The sequence below is a fragment of the Heloderma suspectum genome, chromosome 3 (genome assembly GCF_057233095.1).
Source record: "Heloderma suspectum isolate Gila_16-S chromosome 3, 16-S_ref, whole genome shotgun sequence".
In the NCBI taxonomy this organism is placed as follows: domain Eukaryota; kingdom Metazoa; phylum Chordata; class Lepidosauria; order Squamata; family Helodermatidae; genus Heloderma; species Heloderma suspectum.
Window position 1 is genome coordinate 189,840,338 of NC_139460.1, and position 22,688 is coordinate 189,863,025.

Genomic DNA, 22,688 nt, shown 5'->3' on the forward strand with positions numbered 1-22,688 from the left:
AGCTGGCTCCCGCGCTCTTTACTGGTAATAAATAAGCCCCACTGAACTCCATAGGACTTACTCTAGATACAACCTGGGCCTACGCATGTTTACTCAGAGCACTAAGCCCCACAGAGGTTTACTGCCGCACAATGGTTTAGGACTGCAGCCTTACGGAATGGGACTTACACCCAGGTAAGTGCGCAGAGGACTTGCAGCCTTGCTCTGAATCGCGTCATTCCCGCCAGCAGTGGGGTAGCTAGAAAGGCCGGAGCCCGCACTCTCCTGCGCGCAGGGCAACGCGTGGAGCACAAGTTCCAGGAGCAAGCGAGGCAACGAGCACAGCACACACGGGCTCTTCCGCCTTGAGATCAGCTGACCGCAACAAGGAAGTGGGCGCCCTGAGGGCTTTAATTGCAGGCGCGGAGAAGAGGGTGGGCGCCTGCCGCCTGAGAAGCTCTTCGCTCCTTTGCCCCAGTGCGACTAAGCCTGCACCTTATCGCTTGTTGACGCTCCTCGTTCCTCAGCCAAAGTGCTCGTAAGCTAGGAGGACCAAAAGCTCCCTCAGTCCCCCCCTTGGCAGTGCGTTGCAGAGATGGCAGGGGTCATGGTAAATGGAACGCAAGTAAGTGCCTCCTCCCCAGCCAGCCCGCCCATCTATTTGCAACTCTTCACAGAAGCGCTTGAGGGGGGCGGCGGGAGCTCTAGCCCCCTCGTTCTCTTTTGGACGCGTGCAATTTTGCATTCTTCTTACTCCTTCATTACTTCTTGGGTAGCCTCTGGTTGCTCATAGAATTGCACTTGTGCTCCTAAATTCTCTAAAACTTCTCGTTTTTCTTACCCGAGCTTCCTGTGTCAGTATTACCAAAAACGCCTGGCTCTTTTTCCGGAGGAGGACGCGAGAGAAAAATCCCGCCCTTTTCCTCTTAGGGTGGTTAGCCGAAGTTGTGTAGTGTTGGGTGGAGCTGAGCAAGGGAAAACTCTCGAAAAGTGTACTACTTGCATGTTAGTGGGGGATGAATGCAAGCCTGTGTTGAAGGGATAACGCCAGCTAACTGTTGCTTTAAAGTTTACACTTTGTTCTGGACCTTAATTACAAATCTATAAATTACTCCAGGAGGGGTTAAGTTTGTGTTTCCTAATATTGTTGCTAAATGGCTACTTATTGAACTTCCATACTGATGATAGTTAGGTTTATAGCACTTGCAAGTGTTCAAATTGTTTTGTGTACATTATGTTGTAATTTTTACAATTGCCCTGTAATGCAGGTCAGTTCTATTATCCCAGTATTGCAGGCAGGGCTGGGCTGAAACTGAGGAAAAGTGATTTGTCTAAGAGCTACCTACTGAGTTTATGACAGAGAAGAGATTTGGAGTGGGGGCCTCCTGCAAGCCCATTGGGCAACAACTATCTTACGTATATGTATAATGCCTAGTTCTTCTGGCATTTTCCAAGTGTTGTTGTTGTTGTTATTCCTGATTTCTAACTCAGTGTCTGTGCTAGTGTCTTTGCTGCTGTACTACACCAGCTGTCGCTCTCATATTCAAAGGGTCCAAGGGGAAGACTCAGCACATGTTCCAGAGCCTTTGCGGGTGCCCACACAGTCGCACTGTGCAGTTGTGCTTGCAAAATACAAAGAAGAAATAATAACAGTAACAGCAATAATAAAATTGCATACAGTTGTCATGAAATTCAATATGGTGTGCTTTTTCTTTTGCTTCTGAGAAGGGGATTTATTGCATATGCATGTTCAATATAGCAATCATTTTCAGTTTTCTCTTGTTTAAAGATAGGAACATATCTATACCATACACATTTTGTAATATATTTAGGTATACCTTTCTTTTGTAAAACAACAAATGTAATGCAGTGTAAAATGTATCAACGTGTGTGGTGTAACTGAGTAAAGACTAGACTTGCAGTGTTGGTAGCAAGTTGCAATTCAGATAATAATGAATGAGTTAAGAACATAAGTTGTTGTTCAGTCGTTCAATCCTGTCCGACTCTTCGTGACCCCATGGACCACAGCACGCCAGGCCCTCCTGTCCTGCGCTCTCTCCCGGAGCGTGCTCAAGTTCATATTCATTGCATCGGTGATGCTATCTAGCCATCTCATCCTCTGCCGTCCCCTTCTCCTTTTGCCTTCAGTCTTTCCCAGCATCAGGGTCTTTTCCAGAGAGTTTTCTCTTCGCATTAGGTGGCCAAAATATTGGAGCTTCAGCTTTAGTATCTGTCCTTCCAATGAGCAGTCAGGGTTGATTTCCTTTAGGATGGACTGATTTGACCTCCTTGCAGTCCAGGGGACTGATAAGAGTCTTCTCCAGCACCACAGTTGGAAAGCATCAATTCTTGGGCGCTCAGCCTTCCTTATAGTCCAGCTCTCACAGCCATACATTACTACTGGGAAAACCATAGCTTTGATTATGCGGACCTTTGTCGGCAAGGTGATGTCTCTGCTTCTTACTATGCTGTCTAGGTTTGCCATAGCTTTCCTCCCAAGGAGCAAGCGTCTTTTAATTTCATGGCTACAGTCACCGTCTGCGGTGATCTTGGAGCCCAAGAAAGTAAAATCTGTCACTGCTTCCATTTCTTCCCCTTCTATATGCCAGGAAGTGATGGGGCCAGATGCCATGATCTTAGTTTTTTTAATGTTGAGTTTCAAACCAGCTTTTGCACTCTCCTCTTTCACCCTCAACAAGAGGCTCTTTAGATCCTCTTTGCTTTCTGCCATTAGGGTGGTATCGTCTGCATATCGGAGGTTGTTGATAATTCTCCCGGCAATCTTAATTCCGACCTGTGATTCATCCAACCCGGCATTTCTCATGATGTACTCTGCATATAAGTTAAATAAGCAGGGCGACAATATGCAGCCTTGTCGTACTCCTTTCCCAATTTGGAACCACTCGGTTGTTCCATGTCTCGTTCTTACTGTTGCTTCTTGACCCTCGTACAGGTTTCTCAGGAGACAGGTAAGGTGGTCTGGTACTCCCATCACTTTAAGAATTTGCCACAGTTTGTTGTGATCCACACAATCAAAGGCTTTAGCGTAGTCAATGAAGCAGAAATAGAAGTTTTTCTGGAATTCTCTTGCTTTCTCCATGATGCAGCGAATGTTGGCGATTGGATCTCTAGTTCCTCTGCCTCTTCGAAATCCAGCTTGTACTTCCAGTAGTTCTCGGTTCATATACTGCTGAAGCCTAGCTTGTAGGATTTTGAGCATCACCTTGCTGGCATGTGAAATGAGCGCAATTGTGCGGTAGTTTGAGCACTCTTTGGCGTTGCCCTTCTTTGGAATTGGAATGTAAACTGACCTTTTCCAGTCTTGCGGCCATTGTTGAGTGTTCCAAATTTGTTGGCATATTGAATGCAGCACTTTAACAGCATCATCTTTTAGGATTTTAAATAGCTCAGCTGGAATACTGTCATCTCTGCTAGCTTTGTTGTTATTAATGCTTCCTAAGGCCCACTTGACTTCACTCTCGAGGATGTCCGGCTCAAGTTCAGTGGCTGCACTGTCATGGCTATCAGGGACATTAAGACCTTTCCTGTATAGTTCTTCTGTGTATTCTTTCCACCTCTTCTTAATCTCATCTGCTTCTGTTAGGTCCCTGCCTTCTTTGTCCATGCCCGTCTTTGCACAAAACATTCCCTTGAGATCTCCGATTTTCTTGAAGAGATCTCTAGTCTTTCCCATTCTGTTGTTTTCCTCGATTTCTTTGCATTGTTCATTTAAGAAGGCCTTCTTGTCTCTCCTTGTTGTTCTCTGGAACTCTGCATCCAGTTGGATATATCTTCCCCTTCCTCCCTTGCTTTTTGCTTCCCTTCTTTCCTCAGCTACTTGTAAAGCCTCATCAGACAGCCACTTGGCTTTCTTGCATTTCTTTTTCTTTGGGATGGATTTCGTTGCTGCCTCCTGAACAATGTTACGGACCTCCGTCCATAGTTCCTCAGGCACTCTGTCTATCAGGTCTAATCCCTGAAATCTATTCCTCACCTCCACTGTATATTCTTCAGGGATATGATTTAGGTCATACCTGAATGGTTTAGTGGTTTTCCCTACGTTCTTCAATTTAAGCCGAAATTTTGCAACAAGAAGCTCATGATCTGAGCCACAGTCAGCTCCAGGTCTTGTTTTGACTGACTGTATAGAGCTTCTCCATCTTTGGCTGCAAAGGACATAATCAATCTGATTTCGATATTGACCATCTGGTGACGTCCATGTGTAGAGTCGCCTCTTATGCTGTTGGAAAAGAGTGTTTGCTATGATTAGTGTGTTCTCTTGGCAAAACTCTATTAGCCTTTCTCCTGCTTCATTTTGTACACCAAGGCCATGCCTGCCTGTTATCCTGGTGATGTCTTGACTTCCTGCTTTAGCATTCCAATCCCCTATGATGAAGAGGACATCTTTTTTTGGTGTTAGTTCTAGAAGGTGTTGTAGGTCTTCATAGAACCGATCAACCTCAGCTCCTTCGGCCTCAGTGGTTGGGGCATAGACTTGAATTACTGTGATGTTGAATGGTTTGCCTTGGATTCGTACTGAGATCATTCTATCATTTTTGAGATTGTACCCCAGTACTGCTTTTCCCACCCTTTTGTTGACTATGAGTGCTACTCCATTTCTTCTAAGGGATTCTTGCCCACAATAGTAGATATGATGGTCACCTGAATTAAATTCGCCCATGCCTGTCCATTTTAGTTCGCTGATTCCCAAGATGTCAATGTTCAATCTTGCCATCTCATGTTTGACCACCTCCAGCTTACCTTGATTCATTGATCTTACATTCCAGGTTCCTAAACAATATTGTTCTTTACAGCATCGGACTTTCTTTTCACCACCAGACACATCCACAGCTGAGTGTCCTTTCGGCTTTGGCCCAGCCGCTTCACTCTTTCTGGCGCTACTTGGAAACTGCCTCTGCTCTTCCCCAGTAGTATATTGGACACCTTCCGACCTGGGGGGCTCATCTTCTGGCATAATCTCTTTTAGCCTTGTGATACGTTCCATGGGGTTTTCTTGGCAAGAATACTGGAGTGGGTTGCCATTTCCTTCTCCAGTGGACCACATTTTGTCAGAACTCTCCACCATGACCTGTCCGTCTTGGGTGGCCCTGCACGGCATAGCTTATGGCTTCACTGAGTTACGCAAGCCCCTTCGCCACAACAAGGCAGTGATCCATGAAGGGGAAGAACATAAGAGCCCTAGTCTATTAGACCAAAAGACTACATAGTACAGCATCCTGTTATTCCAGCAACAACAGCTAGATGCTGCAGGATGTGAAGGCAACAGCCTCTCCCCATTGTGACTGTTGGGATAAGGGGGAATGGCTGTCTGTGTTCTCCGAACAGGCTCGTATCGCCTCTAAGAACTTACCCCGTCCCCCCAAAGAGAGAGCGCCTTAGAAGGTGAAGTGCTGCAGCTTCAAGCAGAGTTGTCTCTCCCTTCCCTGGTGATGATAGATGTAAGGACTACTGGTCTGCATTGGTCCAAGACACCTCCTGAACATGTCAATAGTAGTGCGCAACAGGAATTCTTGTTTGCCTAAAGCAGCCTTCCCCAACCTGGTGCTCTCCAGATGAGTACAACCAAAACTTCTGTCCTCTCCAGCCACCATGCTTAGTGAAGAGTGGCTTAGGGTGTTCTGTCTTTTTCTAGAAAACAGAGGATCCTTTTTCTGAAAGGGCTTATGGTCCCACAGGTCTGTGCTCCAAGAGACGCCAAAGTGGCTTTGCATTGCAGTTGTGAGGTGACTTCTCATGGCTGCCTCAGTGCAGATCATAGAATCATAGAATACTAGGGTTGGAAGGGGCCTATAAGACCATCGAGGCCAACCCCCTGCTCAGTGCAGGAATCTAAGTCAAAGCATCCCTGACAGATGGCTGCCCAGCTTCGTCTTGAATGCCTCAATAGTCATTGTACTACTGTGAATGGTTCAGGTGGACTGAAATTTCCCCCTATCTCATTCTCATCCCAAGCTGCTCACATAGCACAATTGCATTGTGCAGCTGATAAAGTGATGCTGAGGTTTTGTCAGAAGGTGGGAGAAATATGTCAGTGAGCCTAACTGGTACGTACTTGCCCAAACCCCAGTCAGGCAGCATGACCCATCTGCACTGGACTTCATTCTGGGCAGAGCTACAGCCAGGGTTGCTCTTGCAGCCTTCCCCAACCTGGTGCCCTCCAGATGTGTTGAACTACAGCTTCTGTCCTCTCCAGCCCATATGTCTAGTGGGAGTGGGAGTCCAATGCATCTGGAGAGCATTAGGTTGAGAAAGGCTGCTCTACTAGCATTAGTGACTATTGTCTTTGGACTCTCACCTCTCCACTTATCTTAGATCAGGAGTAAACTTTTTAAATCCCGGATATGGAGCAGCCTTGGCAGTTTTCTCAATAGTTACAAATAGTTTTATCTGAAGATTTATGATATGATACTGATCAGTCTGTTGCATAAGGAAACAAAACACTTCAGGGCTTCAAGTGTCCTGCCCCAAATAATCACAATTTGCATGCCCTGGAGGCCTCCACCACCTTCAAGCCTCAGTTCCTATTGACAATGTGCAAAAAGCTCCTTGCTGTTCTAGTGTTCTTTTTTCGATCATGGAATAGTTGAGTACACATTTATACTGCGAGTGAACTAAAGCTCATTAAACTCATGATCTCTGTGTGCTGTTTACAAGGTTAGAATACATGTTGATCTTCACTATATCACTGTATGTGGAGTGTCTCTGTGGTGGAGGTCATCTTCTCTAAATCTAATCAGTGCCCATTGAACCTTGTAAATTGCATGGACTTGCTCTCCAATCATTTCAAAGGACAAGTTCATGCAATTTCCGAGAACACTACTTCATGTGGGAGCTTTCCCACATTCTAATGTCCACATGGCTAAAAACAAAACCATACTGATATTGTAAGGATGAATCTGTAAGTAAACCTGCCATACAGCTGTGCTATGTAAGTCAAGGCAACTTCGGAAGAGAGGAAGAGCTGCTGTGTGGAGAAGGTGCTGGAACTAATCTGGGTTAATTTCAAGGAACTGTGACATGAACTTCATCCTGGAGTTTCAGCCTATCGTAATTCTCTTCTAATGGGTCCTTATGCTCTACTTTTCTTGGGCTGATTTTGGCTATACAAAAGTAGTTTTAGGCCACAAACCTTAGGCCATACTTTCATGGAAGCAAGTTCTATTTAAATCCATGGGACCTACTTCCACACTTGGGGACTACACAAAGCTGCAATTCTAAACACACTTCCATCTAAGTAAACATGTTTAGGACTGGGCTGCAAGTATGTTCAAATTCCATTGATATTGGTGGAATGTAAGTACTTGTGTGTGATGAATTTCACCAGGGTCATGGTCCAGTGTCCAGGTGGTGCCCCATGCTTAAGTTGCTGGTTAGGGATCCCTTCTTTATGGAGCTAGTCGTTCCCTTTCTGTTACTGGCTGTGTGGAAGTTTTCTATTCATGAGACCATGGATGTGCATAGCCTGTGTGTGGAGAACTGGAGTATAAGTATGTTATAAGATTGCTGCACTAGAAAACATGAGATTTTCAAACAAGAGTTTATTTGAAAGGCAGATATGAAACGGGCTCCTGTAATGTGGTGGTGGTCTTAAATATGTGAGGGACAACTAACTTTGTCCTTGCTTTAAGATCTGCTTAACCAGAAGCAATTGCCTTTTTCATAACAGTGTCCACAGAGTAGTGTCCTGTCCACTAACACTTTGGCCAAATGCTTAAATATCACTGAAATACAAAATAAGAATTTCCCAATGCCAGAAATAAGGCCAGCGGTATATAGATGTTGACATCCTTGGTGAACCTTTGGGAGAAAAATACTGAGATCTGTTTCTGAACTCCCACTCCCACTGGAGTAAGTCCAGCAAAACAATTTGCTGAGAGAAGGAAAGATGTAATTTTATGCCACGTGGAACAGTCAGTCTTTGTGTTGGACCTTTCCAGGCCAATTTGGGCTATGCAAACATACAGCAAAAGTCATGTGACAGCAACTACTAATGAATTGCTTTCATCTGGATAAACAAAGATTATCATCTTGTGATCACTGGAGTACATAATAAAGTGGCTGGGACCTTCACAGGACAATCCTATGCACATCTGGTCAGAAGTAAGCCTCACTGAGTTCAGTGGACTTACTTCCAGGTAAATTTTCTAGCAGGAATGGGCAGACTTCAGTGTTGTGGGATCTATGTTGCTTTTTTACTAGAATCCTGAGGTCCACCAACCAGGGCAAGGTGCAAAATAGGGGTTCAAGCAGACAGACATATAGTAAGAATTAAGGAACAAGGACACTTTGATAGGTACCAGAGCTGAGCTCAGAAGTTGTTCCATACAAAAATCCACTCCTGGGTTTCTCTCAAGCAATATTTTTCAGCAACTAATGGGAATGGAGTGGTGGTGGTGAGCTTTTTAGCTGTTGGCATTGTTGGACAACTGAGAGTTAGAAACCCGTGCCAATCTACTACAAATCATCCAAAGATCTACCAGTAGATCCCAGTCTACCTTTTGCCTGCCATTAGTTTACACTATTGCAGCTTCAGTTGTGTTTCCAAACAGCAAGAAACCACACAGACAAGTAGACTTTATTTTAAACTTTGAATTGAGTTTTGGCTCCATCTTTCTAAATCACCAGGTGACCCTCTCCTCCCTCACTGTATCTTAGAAACTATTGGGTGCGCATGAAGATGATTAACTCCAGTGCTTTTTAAAATAGCATTGTGGTTGCATGGAGTATGGAATGCAAGTGTTCATTCCTTGGAGGCTTTATGGAGGCTCCTTTGAAGTACAAAGTACACTTTAGATAGCTATGTATTTAGTAGTGGGAAATAGTAATAGCATTTATATAGTGCTTTAGAGTGTTCAAAACACTTTGCATTCATTATCTGAGTAATTCTTTGTATTATGGCTCTTGGAGTTTATGCTTCACAGAATATTCCTTGATCATAATGAATGTGAAATGTATTCCTAATCTCACCTTTTTATTTATAACTTCCGGGTTAATTTACAATACTAGTAGCTGAATTGGCCCCAAAAGGTTTAGGTTCTGCTTTCTTTTGGGATTCATTGGTAGGGTAGCAAGCTTTAAAGTTAACTTTCCAACACAACTCTTCCGGTATAAACTATCATTTGAGCTCATCTAGCTACAGTCTATGAACTTGAGCACACTCTGGGAGAGAGCGGAGGACAGGAAGGCCTGGCGTGCTATGGTCCATGGGGTCACGAAGAGTCGGACACGACTTAACGACTGAACAACAACAACAAAGCTACAGTCTGTCATATTTATACATGTTCTATGCTTTATGCTAAGATGTCACCATCTGTTCTTCTGGAAGTTATTGCAGTCTCACAAGCCCATCTTTCCCTACTTACAGTTTGGTTAATTGGAGCCTGTGGAAAGCATTGGAGAAGATCTAATACAGCCTTCCCCAACGTGGTGCCCTCCAGATGTTTTGAACTGCAACTCGCATCATCCCTGACCATTGGCCTTGCTGGTTGAGGTTGATTGGAGTTGTAATCCAAATCATTTGGAGGGCACCATGTTGGAGGAAGACTGATCAAGCCTGTGTCCTTTGCTTGATCAGAGGAAGCAGAGTTGGATCCAATAGTTTCAAGGCACTGTACTTTGTAGCAATATCATGGAATCGGGGAGTCAACATAGACCTTTAGTTTTTTAGATTAAGAAGTATCCCCTATGACAGGTGTGGGGAACTGGTGGTCTTCCAGAAGAAGTTGGACTGCAACACCCATCATCCCCAGCCAGCATGGTCAAGGATGACAGGAGCTGTAGTGCAACAACATCGGAGGGCTACAGGTTGCCCACCCCTGTTCTGTGAGATATTTCAGTGATAAAGAATATCAAAGGTCTGAAAGAGGTCACTTTTTCAATTAAAATATTGGAAGACTAGATTGATCTGCCCCAAAGATGAGCTGCAGTTGAAATATTTAGGGCCTTACTGTTTGAATAAAGCCTTGGAGAGCACTTGCAGTTTTATTCTTCAGTGTGGCATTGCCTAGACAACAAAAAACAATGAGCAAAGTATGACTTGAAAAATGTCTTGTCAGACTGTGGCAGTGCTCTGGTGTTTGAATATGGTGGCTGAGAGATGACACCAACTTGGCTACTATATTATAGAAGGCCTTTCTAATACCAACCACTGCTCTTCCTGATCAGGAAGTACTGAGACTGTGGCCTACTTGTATCACCCAAAGAGCCTTGTGGGTGCATTATGGTAGTTGAAATTGCTCCCTTCCCCCAAGATGATTAAGAGAGCAATCCTATGGCTCCTAGACAGTGTTGGGGAGGGGGCATAGGAAACTTGGGATTCCTGCATCCGAGGCTAGAGACAGAACTTTGACCTCAGACCCAGGAGTCCGAGCTCTCTGCCCCCTTGCAGTTGGTACGGAGAGACCTGTGCCAGCTGCCTCTATGAGCTCACAGTCATGAGCTCGGAGATGAGGGAAAGGGGGCAGTTCTGTGAGCAGGGAGGGGAGTGGGGAAGTGGAGACTAGAGCTATCCCCAGCCTTCACCAGGCTCCACACTGCTGGGGGAAGATTGCCTCTGCGCTGCATCCGCTCTGCATAGGACTCCCGTCAGCCTCCAAGTTTGGAGGCTGATGGGAATCCCGATAGGATTGTGCTGTAAATGTCCTTAGACGTAGGACTAGATTCTGCTCATCAGAGCTGTTACCATGTGCTGAGGGAAGTAGTTATGAGAAGCAGGTTCTTTCAAGCAGTTGCACCCTCAGTGTGCAACTCCTTGCTCAGGAAAGCCCTCTCCTAAGCCCTTCTCTGTTATTTTTTGGAGGCAAGTCTTTTGGTGTTGATAATTGGCCGAGGTTTTATTATTCTGTATTTCAGCTCTTACTCTCTGGTTTTATTGTTTTTATGGTGATATGTTCTTAATTGTTAATGGTGGTTTAAAGTTCTTTCTATGATATGAGAGTCCCTTTGGGGACTAAGCAATAATTGGATCTGAAATATGGGATATAAAATAAGGACTTTACAGGACCAGTTGCTTTATTTGAAAATAATATTTTTTCTTAAGATAAATGTTTAACTTTTCTGTCTTAAAATGCTTTGTGTATATTTTGGTTGTTAAGCTATAAATGACACCATATTGGATTACCACACAACTGGCACTCCAAAGGGGTTCAAAAATAATTGTTCTGACATCTGCCACTTCATATTCCCTTTATTTCCTTTATTCTTCTACAGTAAAGGAGTTGGCTGATGGTTCTTTAGTATTTCAGCTGTCCCCCCCTTTTTAACTTGAGGGTTTCACTAAAAGGGCAGTGGGGCTGGTTTGACCCCAGGTAGTGGGAAAAACGAACACTTGGACATCCAAGGTATTGGGCATCTAAATAACCCTAATAGGTGAAAACTGTAATAGACAAACAGTATTTAAGAATGTAAAAAGAGCCACGCTGGATCAGACCAACAGGCCATCTAGTCTAGCGTTCTGTTCACACAGAGACCAGATTTGCACGGCACACCATGGATGCGTAACCCACGTTCGCTGTGGGTTACTTAACTCATGATGAGACAGGGTACCCACTGGTGCCACCTTGCATTACCAACCCCTGTTTGGCGTTTATCGTGTTGTGTGGACCCAGCAAACATGGGTTATGCAAGGGTTAAACAACAGACCATGAATAATCCACGCTTGCTGGGCTTGTACCACATGACAACCCCTGAGCAGGATTGCATATTCAAAATGGTGGCCACATGCACCGCATGGTGGTTGTGTCGTGTGAACAGCCCCAGTGGCTAACCAGCTGCTTGTGAGAAAACCCCATGAGTGCAATTGCACCCACCCATGTTCCTCAGCAACTGGTATACGTAAGCATATTGCCTCTGATACAGGAGGTAGCATATAGCCATCAGGACTAGTATGCATTGATAACCTCCTCCATGAATTTTTCAATCCCCATTTAAAGCCATCCAAATTGGTGGCCATCACTATGTCTTGTGGTAGCAAATTCCATAGTTTGACTATGCGCTGTGTATATCTGTCCTGAATCTCCCACCAATCTGCTTCATGGATTGGTTCTAGTGTTATGAGAGAGAGACAGAGAGAGAGAAATATCTTCGTATCTACTTTCTCCACACTATGCATAATTTTGTACACCTCTGTCATGTCTCTCCTTACGCGCCTTCTCTCCAAGCTAAACAGTCCCAGATTTTGTAACCTGCCTTCATAGGGGAGTTACTCCAGCTCCTAGATCATTTTAGTTGCCCTTTTCTGCACTTTTTCCAACTCTACAATATCCTTTTTTAGGTGTACTGACCAGAACGGTACACAGTATTCTAAGTAAGATTGCACCATAGATTTATATAAGGGCAATATGATCTTGGCAGTTTTATTTTTTATGGCTTTCCTAATTATGTCTATTTGCCTTTTTCACAGCAGCTGCACACTGAGTTGACATTTTCATCGAGCTGTCCACCACAACCCTAGGTCTCTTCCTTGTTAATCACCGCTAGCTCAGCTCTCATCAGCGTATATGTACAGTTAGGAGTTTTTGCCCTAGCTTGCATCACTTTACATTTGCTTACATTGAACCACATTTGCCATTTTGATGCCCATCCTCCTTGGAATGATCCTTTTGGAGCTCTTCCCCATCCCTTTTTGTTTTAACCACCCTCAATAATTTGGTGTCATCAGCAAACCTGGCTACCTCATTGCTCACTCCCAATTGCAGATAATTTATGAATCAGTTGGAAAGGGTTGATCCCAGTACAGATACCTGTGGGACCCCACTGTTTATATCCCTCTGTTGGGTTAGCATCCCTCCATTTAGTTTATATTGATGCAACTGTCAAGATATGGAACCATTAATCATTCCATATTTTAAAAAAATGTATGCCTCCAGGAGGGTTTGAGCTTTTGGGAAAAGTGCATGAGTAAAAATATTAGGGTTCTGTGATCCCCCACAGGGATGAATGTGGGCAGATGGTTTCAGACCCTACAGACCATCTATGTATAGCTGTACTCTAAACTAATTATGTGTGTGTGTGTATAAACTCTTCTAAATCTATAAATTAATTGAGAGTTCTCTTTTGACTCCGCTATCAGATTAGTACAAACACAGAAGTTTAGAATTTGGCTCTTCAGGGCTGTCTTATGATATAGTCACTGGAAATCTGAAAGTTGACATGGGAAAGGTCAGAGCATTTTCTCTTGATGATAAAAACATGCTGCTGTTTTTCCACCCTTGAAGTGACTGCATTTCTTTTCTTGTGTTTTTGTTTAATGCATACCTTTAAATGTATGCATTTAAATGCAGGCATTTACATGCATATGTAACATGTAAATAGGTTCGGGATTCACTAGAATGAATGGCATAACACATTCTGAAGATGTTTACTGATTCTGGAAGAGGATTCCAAATAATTAAATTGACATCTCTCTCAAAGAAATCTCTCTTCCTTTTTCTATCTGGAGACTGTGAAAGGCAACCCTTTGTCCTGAAGCAGAATTTATTGCAAGAGAAGGGATGACAGATGCCTTGAGAAGGAAGAGGAAATTGCAAGAATGAACTCTGAGCTTTTTATTTTTTCAGCTCATGTATTCACAGTAAAACTATTTCTCTGTAGTCAACTATCTTTTTTTCAGATGAAGTTACTGAACAAGGATGAATTAAAGGGGATGAAATGCTACATTATCAGATTGCAATCATTTTAAGACCAGCTGAACCACAAGGGTGATTTGTAAAGTTAGGGGATGCACTGGCAAGTTGTCATGTAGAGTAGGTTGTATTTTGGAGAACATGAAATATCATCCAAACGCAACTTGCCTGACTCTTATTTTCTTGTTCTTATCTGGTATTTGAAGAAATGGGAACTTCAAAGACAAATGGGAACTTCATAAGACCAATTTCTTAAAAAGTAGAACTCTGAATTGAGCATATATATTGCTTTGCTGTTAAACTAATCCCAACTAAATAGAAAGTTCTCACAATTATTCTTGCAGTGCAAAGTGTTGCAGTTTTCTGAAGCATTTGATCATCTTTTCCCTATCTTTAATTTGCTTGCTAGAGGGATGAGCTGGTATGGATGACAGAATTCTTTGGAGGTTTTAATTAAGCACTGAAACCAGTGTAACATAGGCTGAATTGGACAGAAACTTTGATTACTCACCTGTGCGTAGTGAGGTGAAGGAGCGAGAGATACCCTACCTCCTTGACCATGCAGTATGTGTCTGATGCCACTGCGCATCCATTTTGGGGTATGACATACATGTGCATAATTCAAAGCATGTAGGTCCAGTTTTCGTGGTTGATTTCCCAGATGAAATCGAGGAATCAGTGGTGTGAATAGAGGCTACACCACTGGATTTTATGCACGTAGGCCCCATTAAAACTTTGTTCCGGCATGGATAGCTGTGTCAGAGGCAAGGCAGATGCACTCCTGCTTCCCACAACATGTAGGGGAGTTATCAGGGTCTGTGTCTTAGTTAAGATACGAAGCTTTGAGCCAAGAAGCCCTTGCCTCAAATCTCATGTCCACACATGAACTTGCTAGGTGACTGTAGGCAAGCTGGTATTTCTCTGTTTTAGTCTCCTCCCATCTGCAATATCCTGATTAATACTAGCCTACTTTACATCAGGATTACTGAGGTAATGAAGTGAAGAACTATGAGCACAGTATGTTTATCTACAGCACTTTTTCTGTCTGCAAATACTTCCATATTAATTTGCCCAAAGAAATGTAGTCTTGCTTTTCTGTCTGTTTTTCCTCCCAAATTTTAGGATGTTCAGCATCCAGACAAAATAAACTTGAGAATAAAACACAGTCCCTGCCATAATTATGTTACAAAGCAGGACTGGACTCGATAGTGGTAGCAGTTTATTACTTTGGATTTTTTTGGATGCTTTTACTTTATTTGCTGTATCTCTTGATTGCTAAGACAAGAGATTTATCAGAAGACCTCAGATTACCCAGCTGCTAAACTCTGATGCCCTTAACTTTTACAGGTATCTTTCATTGGTCAAGACTGCAGTGAAATCCCTGAATTCCTGGGGAGAGAATATGGACACATTGCAAAAAGGCTAGATCTTAGCTTCAACTTGTTAAGGTAGGTCATGATTTGCATAAACAACATCAAGCGACACTTTTAACAAGGGAAACTTTTTCTACCGTTTCTTATCTTTTGTTAAGGCAACAATTTTTATACCGATATACTGTTTACCTAATTACAAACATTGTATTAAAATGGAGGTAGAGTATATGCAGAAAACAGTTTACAGTTAACATTTCCTTTGTATGTGTAAGAATAATTAAGAGGGGATCATTTGCAACGCTATAAATGCAGCTTGCATTGCATAAGTGATTTGTACTATTCTTTATCTGCTTTTGCTGAAAGAAGAGCAGAATGACAATGTGTTTGAGGAGCAGAACAGGAATTTCTAAGTGTTTCGAATTGGCAAAGGTTTTGGTAAGTCTCTTCCAGGGTGGGACTGATTTAAATTGTCAAGAAAAAGACAATTTTTAAAAATTGAGTTTTTCGTTTTCAGATTTGAAATGTGTTTCCTGCACAAGTGTGCATAACAACTGGCTGCTGTAACAATAAAATCGTATTGGATTGCAATTAAACAGAGCCATCGTACAACTTAAGAGGTTAATCTACAAGCCATACAGTCCATATTTGCCTTATTCACATTATGTTTGCTTTAATTCTGTAAAGATATGAAGTAAAATAACTGATTTGAAGGCTAAGGCTACAATTCTATGCACACTTATCTGAAATAAAAACAATCATGTTTGATTCTGATTTAAGATCCAGGTTAGTAAACTGACACTGAGGCAGGGTCCCCTCCTCTGGATGCCACAGGAAAATTTGATCTAAACAAACCAGGATTACAGTGCTGAAGCCAGTGCACAACTTCGGTGCTGACATCCTGGTTTGTTTAAACCAGGGCTGAGCAACTTCTGGGGGCCGAGGGGCCTTATTGCCCCACCCAGAACCTACCGGGGGCTGCATCTCTCTCTTGCCGCCGAAATTGCCACTGCCAAATTTGCTGCTGGAGTGGCAAAAAAGGTGCCAACTTCGCAATTGCTGCTTTTTGGGGGAAGCACATACCTCGTTTACAAGCAGAATCACACTCCAAGGAGGCTTCCAGGAGTGCAATTTCGCTTCTCAGCGTGCCTTGTTTGTTGCAAAATTGCTTTTTTTTGCTGCCAGTGGCAGGGAGGGCTGAAAAAATGACTGGGGGATGGGGGTGGGGTGGCGGCCTGCATGATTAAAAAAAACAAAACATGTTGGTGCCACTACCTTGCTTTTTCTATAATTTGCTGGCCATAATTTTAGCATTTGGATCATCAGCTTGGTAATTCATCTAAACGGAAATCACAGAAGTATTAAACAGTGTGTCCTACTAATGTAATGTGAATGTCTAAACATTCAGTGTTGTGCAGGTTAAACTAGAGCTAAAGCTAGAAGCTAGATGTGCCCCACTTCTTGCAAACTGCTTGAATCTGGTGAGAATGGGGCCAGTGACACTCCTCAGAATGCCACTAAAGTTGCTGTCACAGCAGCTCCAGATAATGCTTCATGGGTGGAAACCTGTAGCTCTGCTTTAGGGCATTTCAGATTTTTAGTTTTTGTTCTGTATTGTGTTCTTTTTTTAATGGCATTTGGTAAAACAGCCAAATGTGGAAATGGAATGGAGGTTGGGGGCAGGTTTAGTGGGCATGGCCCCAGTCCCTCCCCATATTGATTTCTACACTAATGACTCTGTGCATAGGGCTTTAGCTGCAATTTGAGATTGGACCAAATGTGCTCTGATTTCTAGATCATGATAATTGGATACAGTTAGTGCCTAATGGTGCAGTTCTATACATATCTACCCAGAGGTAACTTCCACCAAGCTAAGTGGGGCTTATTCGAAGATAAGTGGGTATAGGATTGCTCTGTAAGATTTGAGAGTCAGGTGTCCTTTCTTGTCCCTTGTGTAAAGTCAGGATACCTATTTGTAGCATTCTGTACTTCAGGGAATGAAAGCCACTAAGGAACTATGCTACTGTCCTCAAGAACAAACATGCCCCGAAGTCTTGCCAAGGGATTTAGATGGCTTTGAGTTGTAAGTTGTAGGCTGAATAGATGTGTAATCACATCCAGCAGCCATTAAGGTTTCACTTAAACAGTAGTTCCTGCAAAAAGGTGTTGGGTATTTTGAATTTGCACTGATTTCAGTGGACGTGGGACATATTCAACAACTTTTCAAGGAAATTTGAAATCCTGTACGATTCGGGTTCCACTTTGCGTGAAAGCCTGTGTTTGTAGGTTGCCCCTCTTCAGGCATCAGGCGCCATTCCCATACTGAATGTGCGAACGTCAGGGGTTGGGGCTAGCTGGTGTAGCCCTACTTCGAGCTTAAACATTGATTTTGCTGTGTGAATTTGCTTCTGCTTAGGACCAAAGGCTCAGGGCGATACTGTTTAACGGATATCAAACCTATTGTTTCTCACTTCTCAATATATTTAAACTAACTAGCTGCGCCTCAAGACTGGTAGTGTTTGCTAATCTCCTAAAACCCACCTTTTTATAGAGAAAATTTGACAGTCCTGTGTCTTGCCCCTGCAGTAGGTGCTGAACTCTTAATTTAGAGGTGCCAAGATAGTGATAAATCAGATCCAGTTTTACTGATAAAGGAGTAGTTTATTGAGTAACTTACAGCACACAGACGTAACCCAAAGGTTGGATCAGACAGCTTCTCTGAACCCAGAGCCATGGGGTTCAATGGGTTTTATGCCATACATGTTAGCAATGAGGCAGCACAACAGCAGCAAGCGCCCCCTAGCATGCATTCCCAGCATAGACTAGCATGGGTTAGTTCTCAGCACAGCCACCTGCAGCTCAGCTTAAACAAACTTTGCTTCTCAGGCACATCTTAAGGCCTTCTGGCTTATTAGTGTGGAATGTATCGGCCTTTGACTCGTCTTCACATGCTCAGAGGCTTACTAGCAAGGGAATTGCACCAATAATGAACTTAAGCAAGCATTATGGATCTCTAGGCCCCTCTAACACTACAGATGACTTGATTAAGCTCCTGGGGCCAATACACCCTGTATCTTTCAAACAACTTCCTACACGTATGCATACTCTTCCTAACTGTGTTGTGATGAAAATAAAGAATTGCAGACAATGGACAAAATGTTCTGCTGCAGTATATTGGAAACTTGTCAGTAAGATGGTAGGTTTGCATTTTTCCTCTGGCTGCAATTAAGGATGAAGTGTTCCTTTTATGGTCTATTACAAAAGTCTGGGCAGCAATATAGAGACTCAAACTTGCCAGACGTATGATTTATCCTCTTGACTTTAGTGGCAGAATCCAAAGTATGGGCATGCACTGATACATTTGTAAAATTGGTCCACTCCATTTTAGGCAGTTGCTGTATGATGTGTGTTTTTTATTGGAAAACTTATATCTCACCTTTCAAATTCTGAAAGCAGTACTGAAAACAACTTATGTAACTAAAATAATTATGCAATCAATAATAAAAACAGTTAAACAGAACAAGTAGTAGTAGATAAGGCAAACATAAAGAGCTAATAATAAAGAAAAGAAACCTATGCTCCCAAAGTCTGCAGTTGACGAGGGAACGCTGGCAAAGAGAGGGCCAAATGAACCCCTTAGTGCTGGGCATTCCATGTTCTAGATACCACAACAAAAAAGGCCTTCTCACATTTGACAGAGATGTGCAGTTCTGAAAGTGGCTTGTGCAGAAGGACCTCACTAGATGATCTCAACAGATGGGCAGATTTCTATGGGGGTTGGTTGTCCACTAGATCCTAAGCCACTAGGGCTTTACAGGTGATAACCACTGCTCTGACATATACCCAGAAATGGACCGATAGCTGGTGCAGCTGGCACTAGAGTGGAATAGCGTATACCAAGAAACCAGTGCTGTCCATAACTCTTTCAGTGGTGTTTCATACCAGCGGAAGTATCTGAACAGATTTCAAAGGCCAGCCCCATGTAGAGCATATTACAGTAATCCAGTCTAGATGTAACTGAAGCATATGTGACCCTTGGGCAGGTTTGCTCTTTCTAGAAATTGGCACAATTGGTGCACCATCTTTAAGCTGTGCAAAAGTGCTCCTGGCCACGGCTGCCACCTGGGAATCTAGAAGCAGCTTTGGATCCAGAGCCTTTCCAAAATGTTGACCTGATTTTTCAAGGGGAATATAATCCCATCCAGAACAGGCTGATGCCATTTCACTGGATCAGCAGATTTCCTGACTAAGAGGACTTTTGTCTTGTCCAGATAAAGTTTCAGCTTGTTTGGCCATCTCCAGTGCATCACTTTGTTCAGAAACTCCACAGCCTCCCTGGACTGATACAGAAGGAAGAGAGAGTTGCATATTATAAGTGTATTAATGGTGGACAACTATGGTAAATTGCTGTGCATGAAGAGAGAAAGAAGGCAGTATGTGAACCCAAGTCTCACCTGTTTACATTATGCCAAGCCATGGTTTGGCATTGTAGCTATTATTTTGAATGGATTCCTATGGGCTTATGTAATATTTGTAAACTAGATGGCTCAATGGCTGTAATCCTAACCACACTTACTCCTGATTGGTGTTGAACATTAAAGCCACTTGTTCCTATTGGGCTCAGATCTGAGCAGTGATAGATATATTAACTTAGGAATTGTTTGACTTAAGTCTCTCTCTGGCCCCCCCCTCCTTTTTTAAACCTCCTTTTAATGTAATTTTTAAAATGGCACAAACCATTCTGAGAATCTTGTTAAATCAGATTTATCATGATTCCTCAAAAATTTTAAGCAAAAAAATGCAAGCTAAAATTACTGACAGCAGCTATGTGAATTCCTCAGTTTAATTATTCCTAGCGAAGTAAGCAGACCTTGCTTTCAGTGGAAGGCAGCTGAAATGAATTAGGTTGACAATCACCTGACTCATTTGCCTACTTAAAAAAATTAGGACAGAGAAGGCACCTGAACATATTGAATGTTTTGATGAGCATCACAAGGAAATATCTCTAAATTAAATTTCGTTTGTATCTTGAACTAGCTAATACAGTACTTATGAAGGGATATGATAGTAGCTTACATTTTTTGTTTTTTTTGTTTTTATGTGCCACCAAGAGAAAGCCAGGCATGCCTAAGAGGATACAGGCCAGGGATCCAAAAAACTGCAACTAGTTCCGTGTTCCCGAAGTGGCTTTGGGCTTGTGTTCAAGAAACATGACAAATACAAGAAGTGTTTGCCGTGTGTCGTTGGTAGCCGCTGTTGAAGAACTGCCAGTGATATATGGCAAACACTTCTTCAATCTGACAGGCCTTTCAGTAATGGTTTGTGGTGGTCAGGGCATGGGGAATCTGCTAGTCAAAGACATTTGGTGGGGGAAAAAAGCTTGGTATATCTGAAATAGATCTTTAGATTCCAGCTGTAGCTCAAGTCCCAAAGACCTTGGTTAATGAGACTTGATTGCTGGCTAGCTGAAGAAAGTTTTGCTTGAAAAGAAAGGAAAATTAGAGACAACTGCCTAAAACATACAGCCTCAAGAGACCACTCTGAAACCAAGATGCTATGAAGTCACTAGACATCTTTTCAGTTGCCAAAGACTGAACAGTCATGAAGTCAGTAGAGTGCAACGTTATGGCCAATAACCAATGGAAATACTTTGGTTTTTGGCACAATATGGTTTAGCTGCCACTGCATGAGGTTGCCTACTATAGATTTCAAAGGAACTTAGGGTTGATTCACACATGTAATTTCATTGCTTGGTGACTTTCAGCAGAATGTGTGAACTGCCTGTATTGAAAAATTGTGTGTTCTGAGTTGATATTAGGGTGCCTGAGGTGGCTTCTCTGTTAATTTGTGATAACTCATACATGAAAGTCCATGAGTGGTTCACCTGCATATAGAACCAGTTCAGAATCCTCATTTTCTCTGGATCATGCCCAGTAATTTCAGAAGACTTGGTGGAAAAAGAGTTAATGATAATTTGCCCGAGGTGATAAGTGAACCTGTGGCTGATGTCAGAACTCCAAACTTGTTTCACAAGAACACACTTAGGAATGCTGTTTCTGTTCAAGTGTCAGATATCATTTGGACTCCATTTTGTAAGTAACTCCAAGCTTTTACCATGTGTGTTGGACATTGCTTACTCCCTCTTTGCTACAATAAGCCATGCAAAGAAATTGAACAACAAAAGAGCGAGAGATTTAAGATAAAGCACCACATTCTCATTATATTCCTTTAGCTGAATCTTCTTTCACTTTAATATGTGAAAAAATGCACTATTGTTAAAACTTTTCTTTATGGGTATGTTTATTAGGTACTGGGAATATTTTCACTGTAATTGGGTAAATCTTAATAGTAGCAATTGCATATTTATCAGTGTGAGAGGCTGTTATTAATGTAGCTGTCATGCACAAACACATTTCTGCATGAAATCCATTTAGTATGTGCATTATTCGGTCTGGAATGTCACCGGGACATCAAAGCCCCCCTTAGGCATAAGAGCCCAGTGCCCTGCTGCGGCTGCAGAAAGGGCTTGATCAATAAATGTAACATGTTAATGCGGAGCAAATAGAATAAAAGATTTTCTTTGACAAGACATGAAAAATCACCTTGTGTCAGCTGGCATGGCGATGCCATTTCAGCAGAGACACTTGCAAACTTGATCTGACAAGTAAAGAGGAGAGATGATGGTTATAAGGTGCTTTTGTTTCAAACTTCTTTTTTGACCTGTCAGGCTTTGAAGGAGCCTGAATGGCCCTTTTTTGTCATGTGAAAATTGTAGTCTTAGGCAGTTATGAAGCAGTTATCTCTTCTGAAATTGTGAATGCTGCTGTTTAATTGATTCACTTAGCATTTGAAACTGTCACGCATTAATAATTGCTAAATCCTGTAGGTACTCTCTGATGTGTCATGCTTAAATGTGTAGTTATCAGAAAATTAATATCCTTAATGAACCAGTGCTTCAGACTAGCATTGCATGAAATTCTCCTTTGCCCTTTCATTTGCTGAATGTATACCAGCCACTTTTCACAGTGAACCCTCCTGGAGGCTGGTTGCATTCTTTTTGATGCCCGACAATTGCCAGATTTGCTTTGGGTACACAGTGTGCTAAATGACAAATACTGTAATTATACTGGAGTTAGTAATTAACATAATTATAGTCAATTATGACAAATACAGTGCAGAGCTAAATAAATGAGAGGGGGGAGAAATTAGCAAGCTAATTGATTTATCTTGTTCTGTTTTTGCAACTGGCAGTTGTAGCCTCTTTTCCCTGGGAAAATAAAGTGATGTTTACAAATACAGGATTTTGTTGTGAAGCCATTGTATCTTGTAACCCTTCTACAGATGTTTATTACATTTTTTTTAAAGAACTGAAACTTAGTGGGAGGCTGGGGGGAAGAGAAGAAAATTCCACCCAGCCCACTTTACCATGAGCATTTTTTCTCAGCGCAAATTGACCTATCTAATTTGTTTAAATGATGTACTTTTCTTAAAATTAAAAGATTTGTCTTGGCTTCTCCATCCATACAGATCTCATTTCTGCGGTAAAGTACTGGTAACACTGTAATTCTTTAACTGTTCCTGGTTTTTCAGGAAGAAAACCTGTCTCACTTCAGGATTCAGTGTGTTTGGACTTCAATCTGTGCACAGGAAGAACAGAGTAGTTGAGGAACTTGTAGAATTTAGTCTGGTGTTCTAA

At 42.4% G+C, this 22,688-nt stretch overlaps 1 protein-coding gene across 5 annotated transcripts in view; it reads left to right on the forward strand.

Moving 5' to 3' along the window:
• The first annotated feature begins 249 nt into the window (after positions 1–249).
• Positions 250–22,688, forward strand: part of LRMDA (leucine rich melanocyte differentiation associated) — a 1,351,091-nt gene continuing 1,328,652 nt past the window's right edge. For 2 of the 5 annotated variants that reach the window (XM_084845217.1, XM_084845216.1), the window contains exons 1-2: positions 252–604; positions 14,970–15,070. In XM_084845217.1, the coding sequence (XP_084701343.1) occupies positions 575–604; positions 14,970–15,070 (131 nt within the window). In that variant the 5' untranslated portion in view covers positions 252–574. Of the gene's footprint in view, positions 605–14,969; positions 15,071–22,688 lie in introns of all 5 variants that reach the window. The other 3 variants (XM_084845214.1, XM_084845218.1, XM_084845220.1) reach the window with 3 other exon arrangements.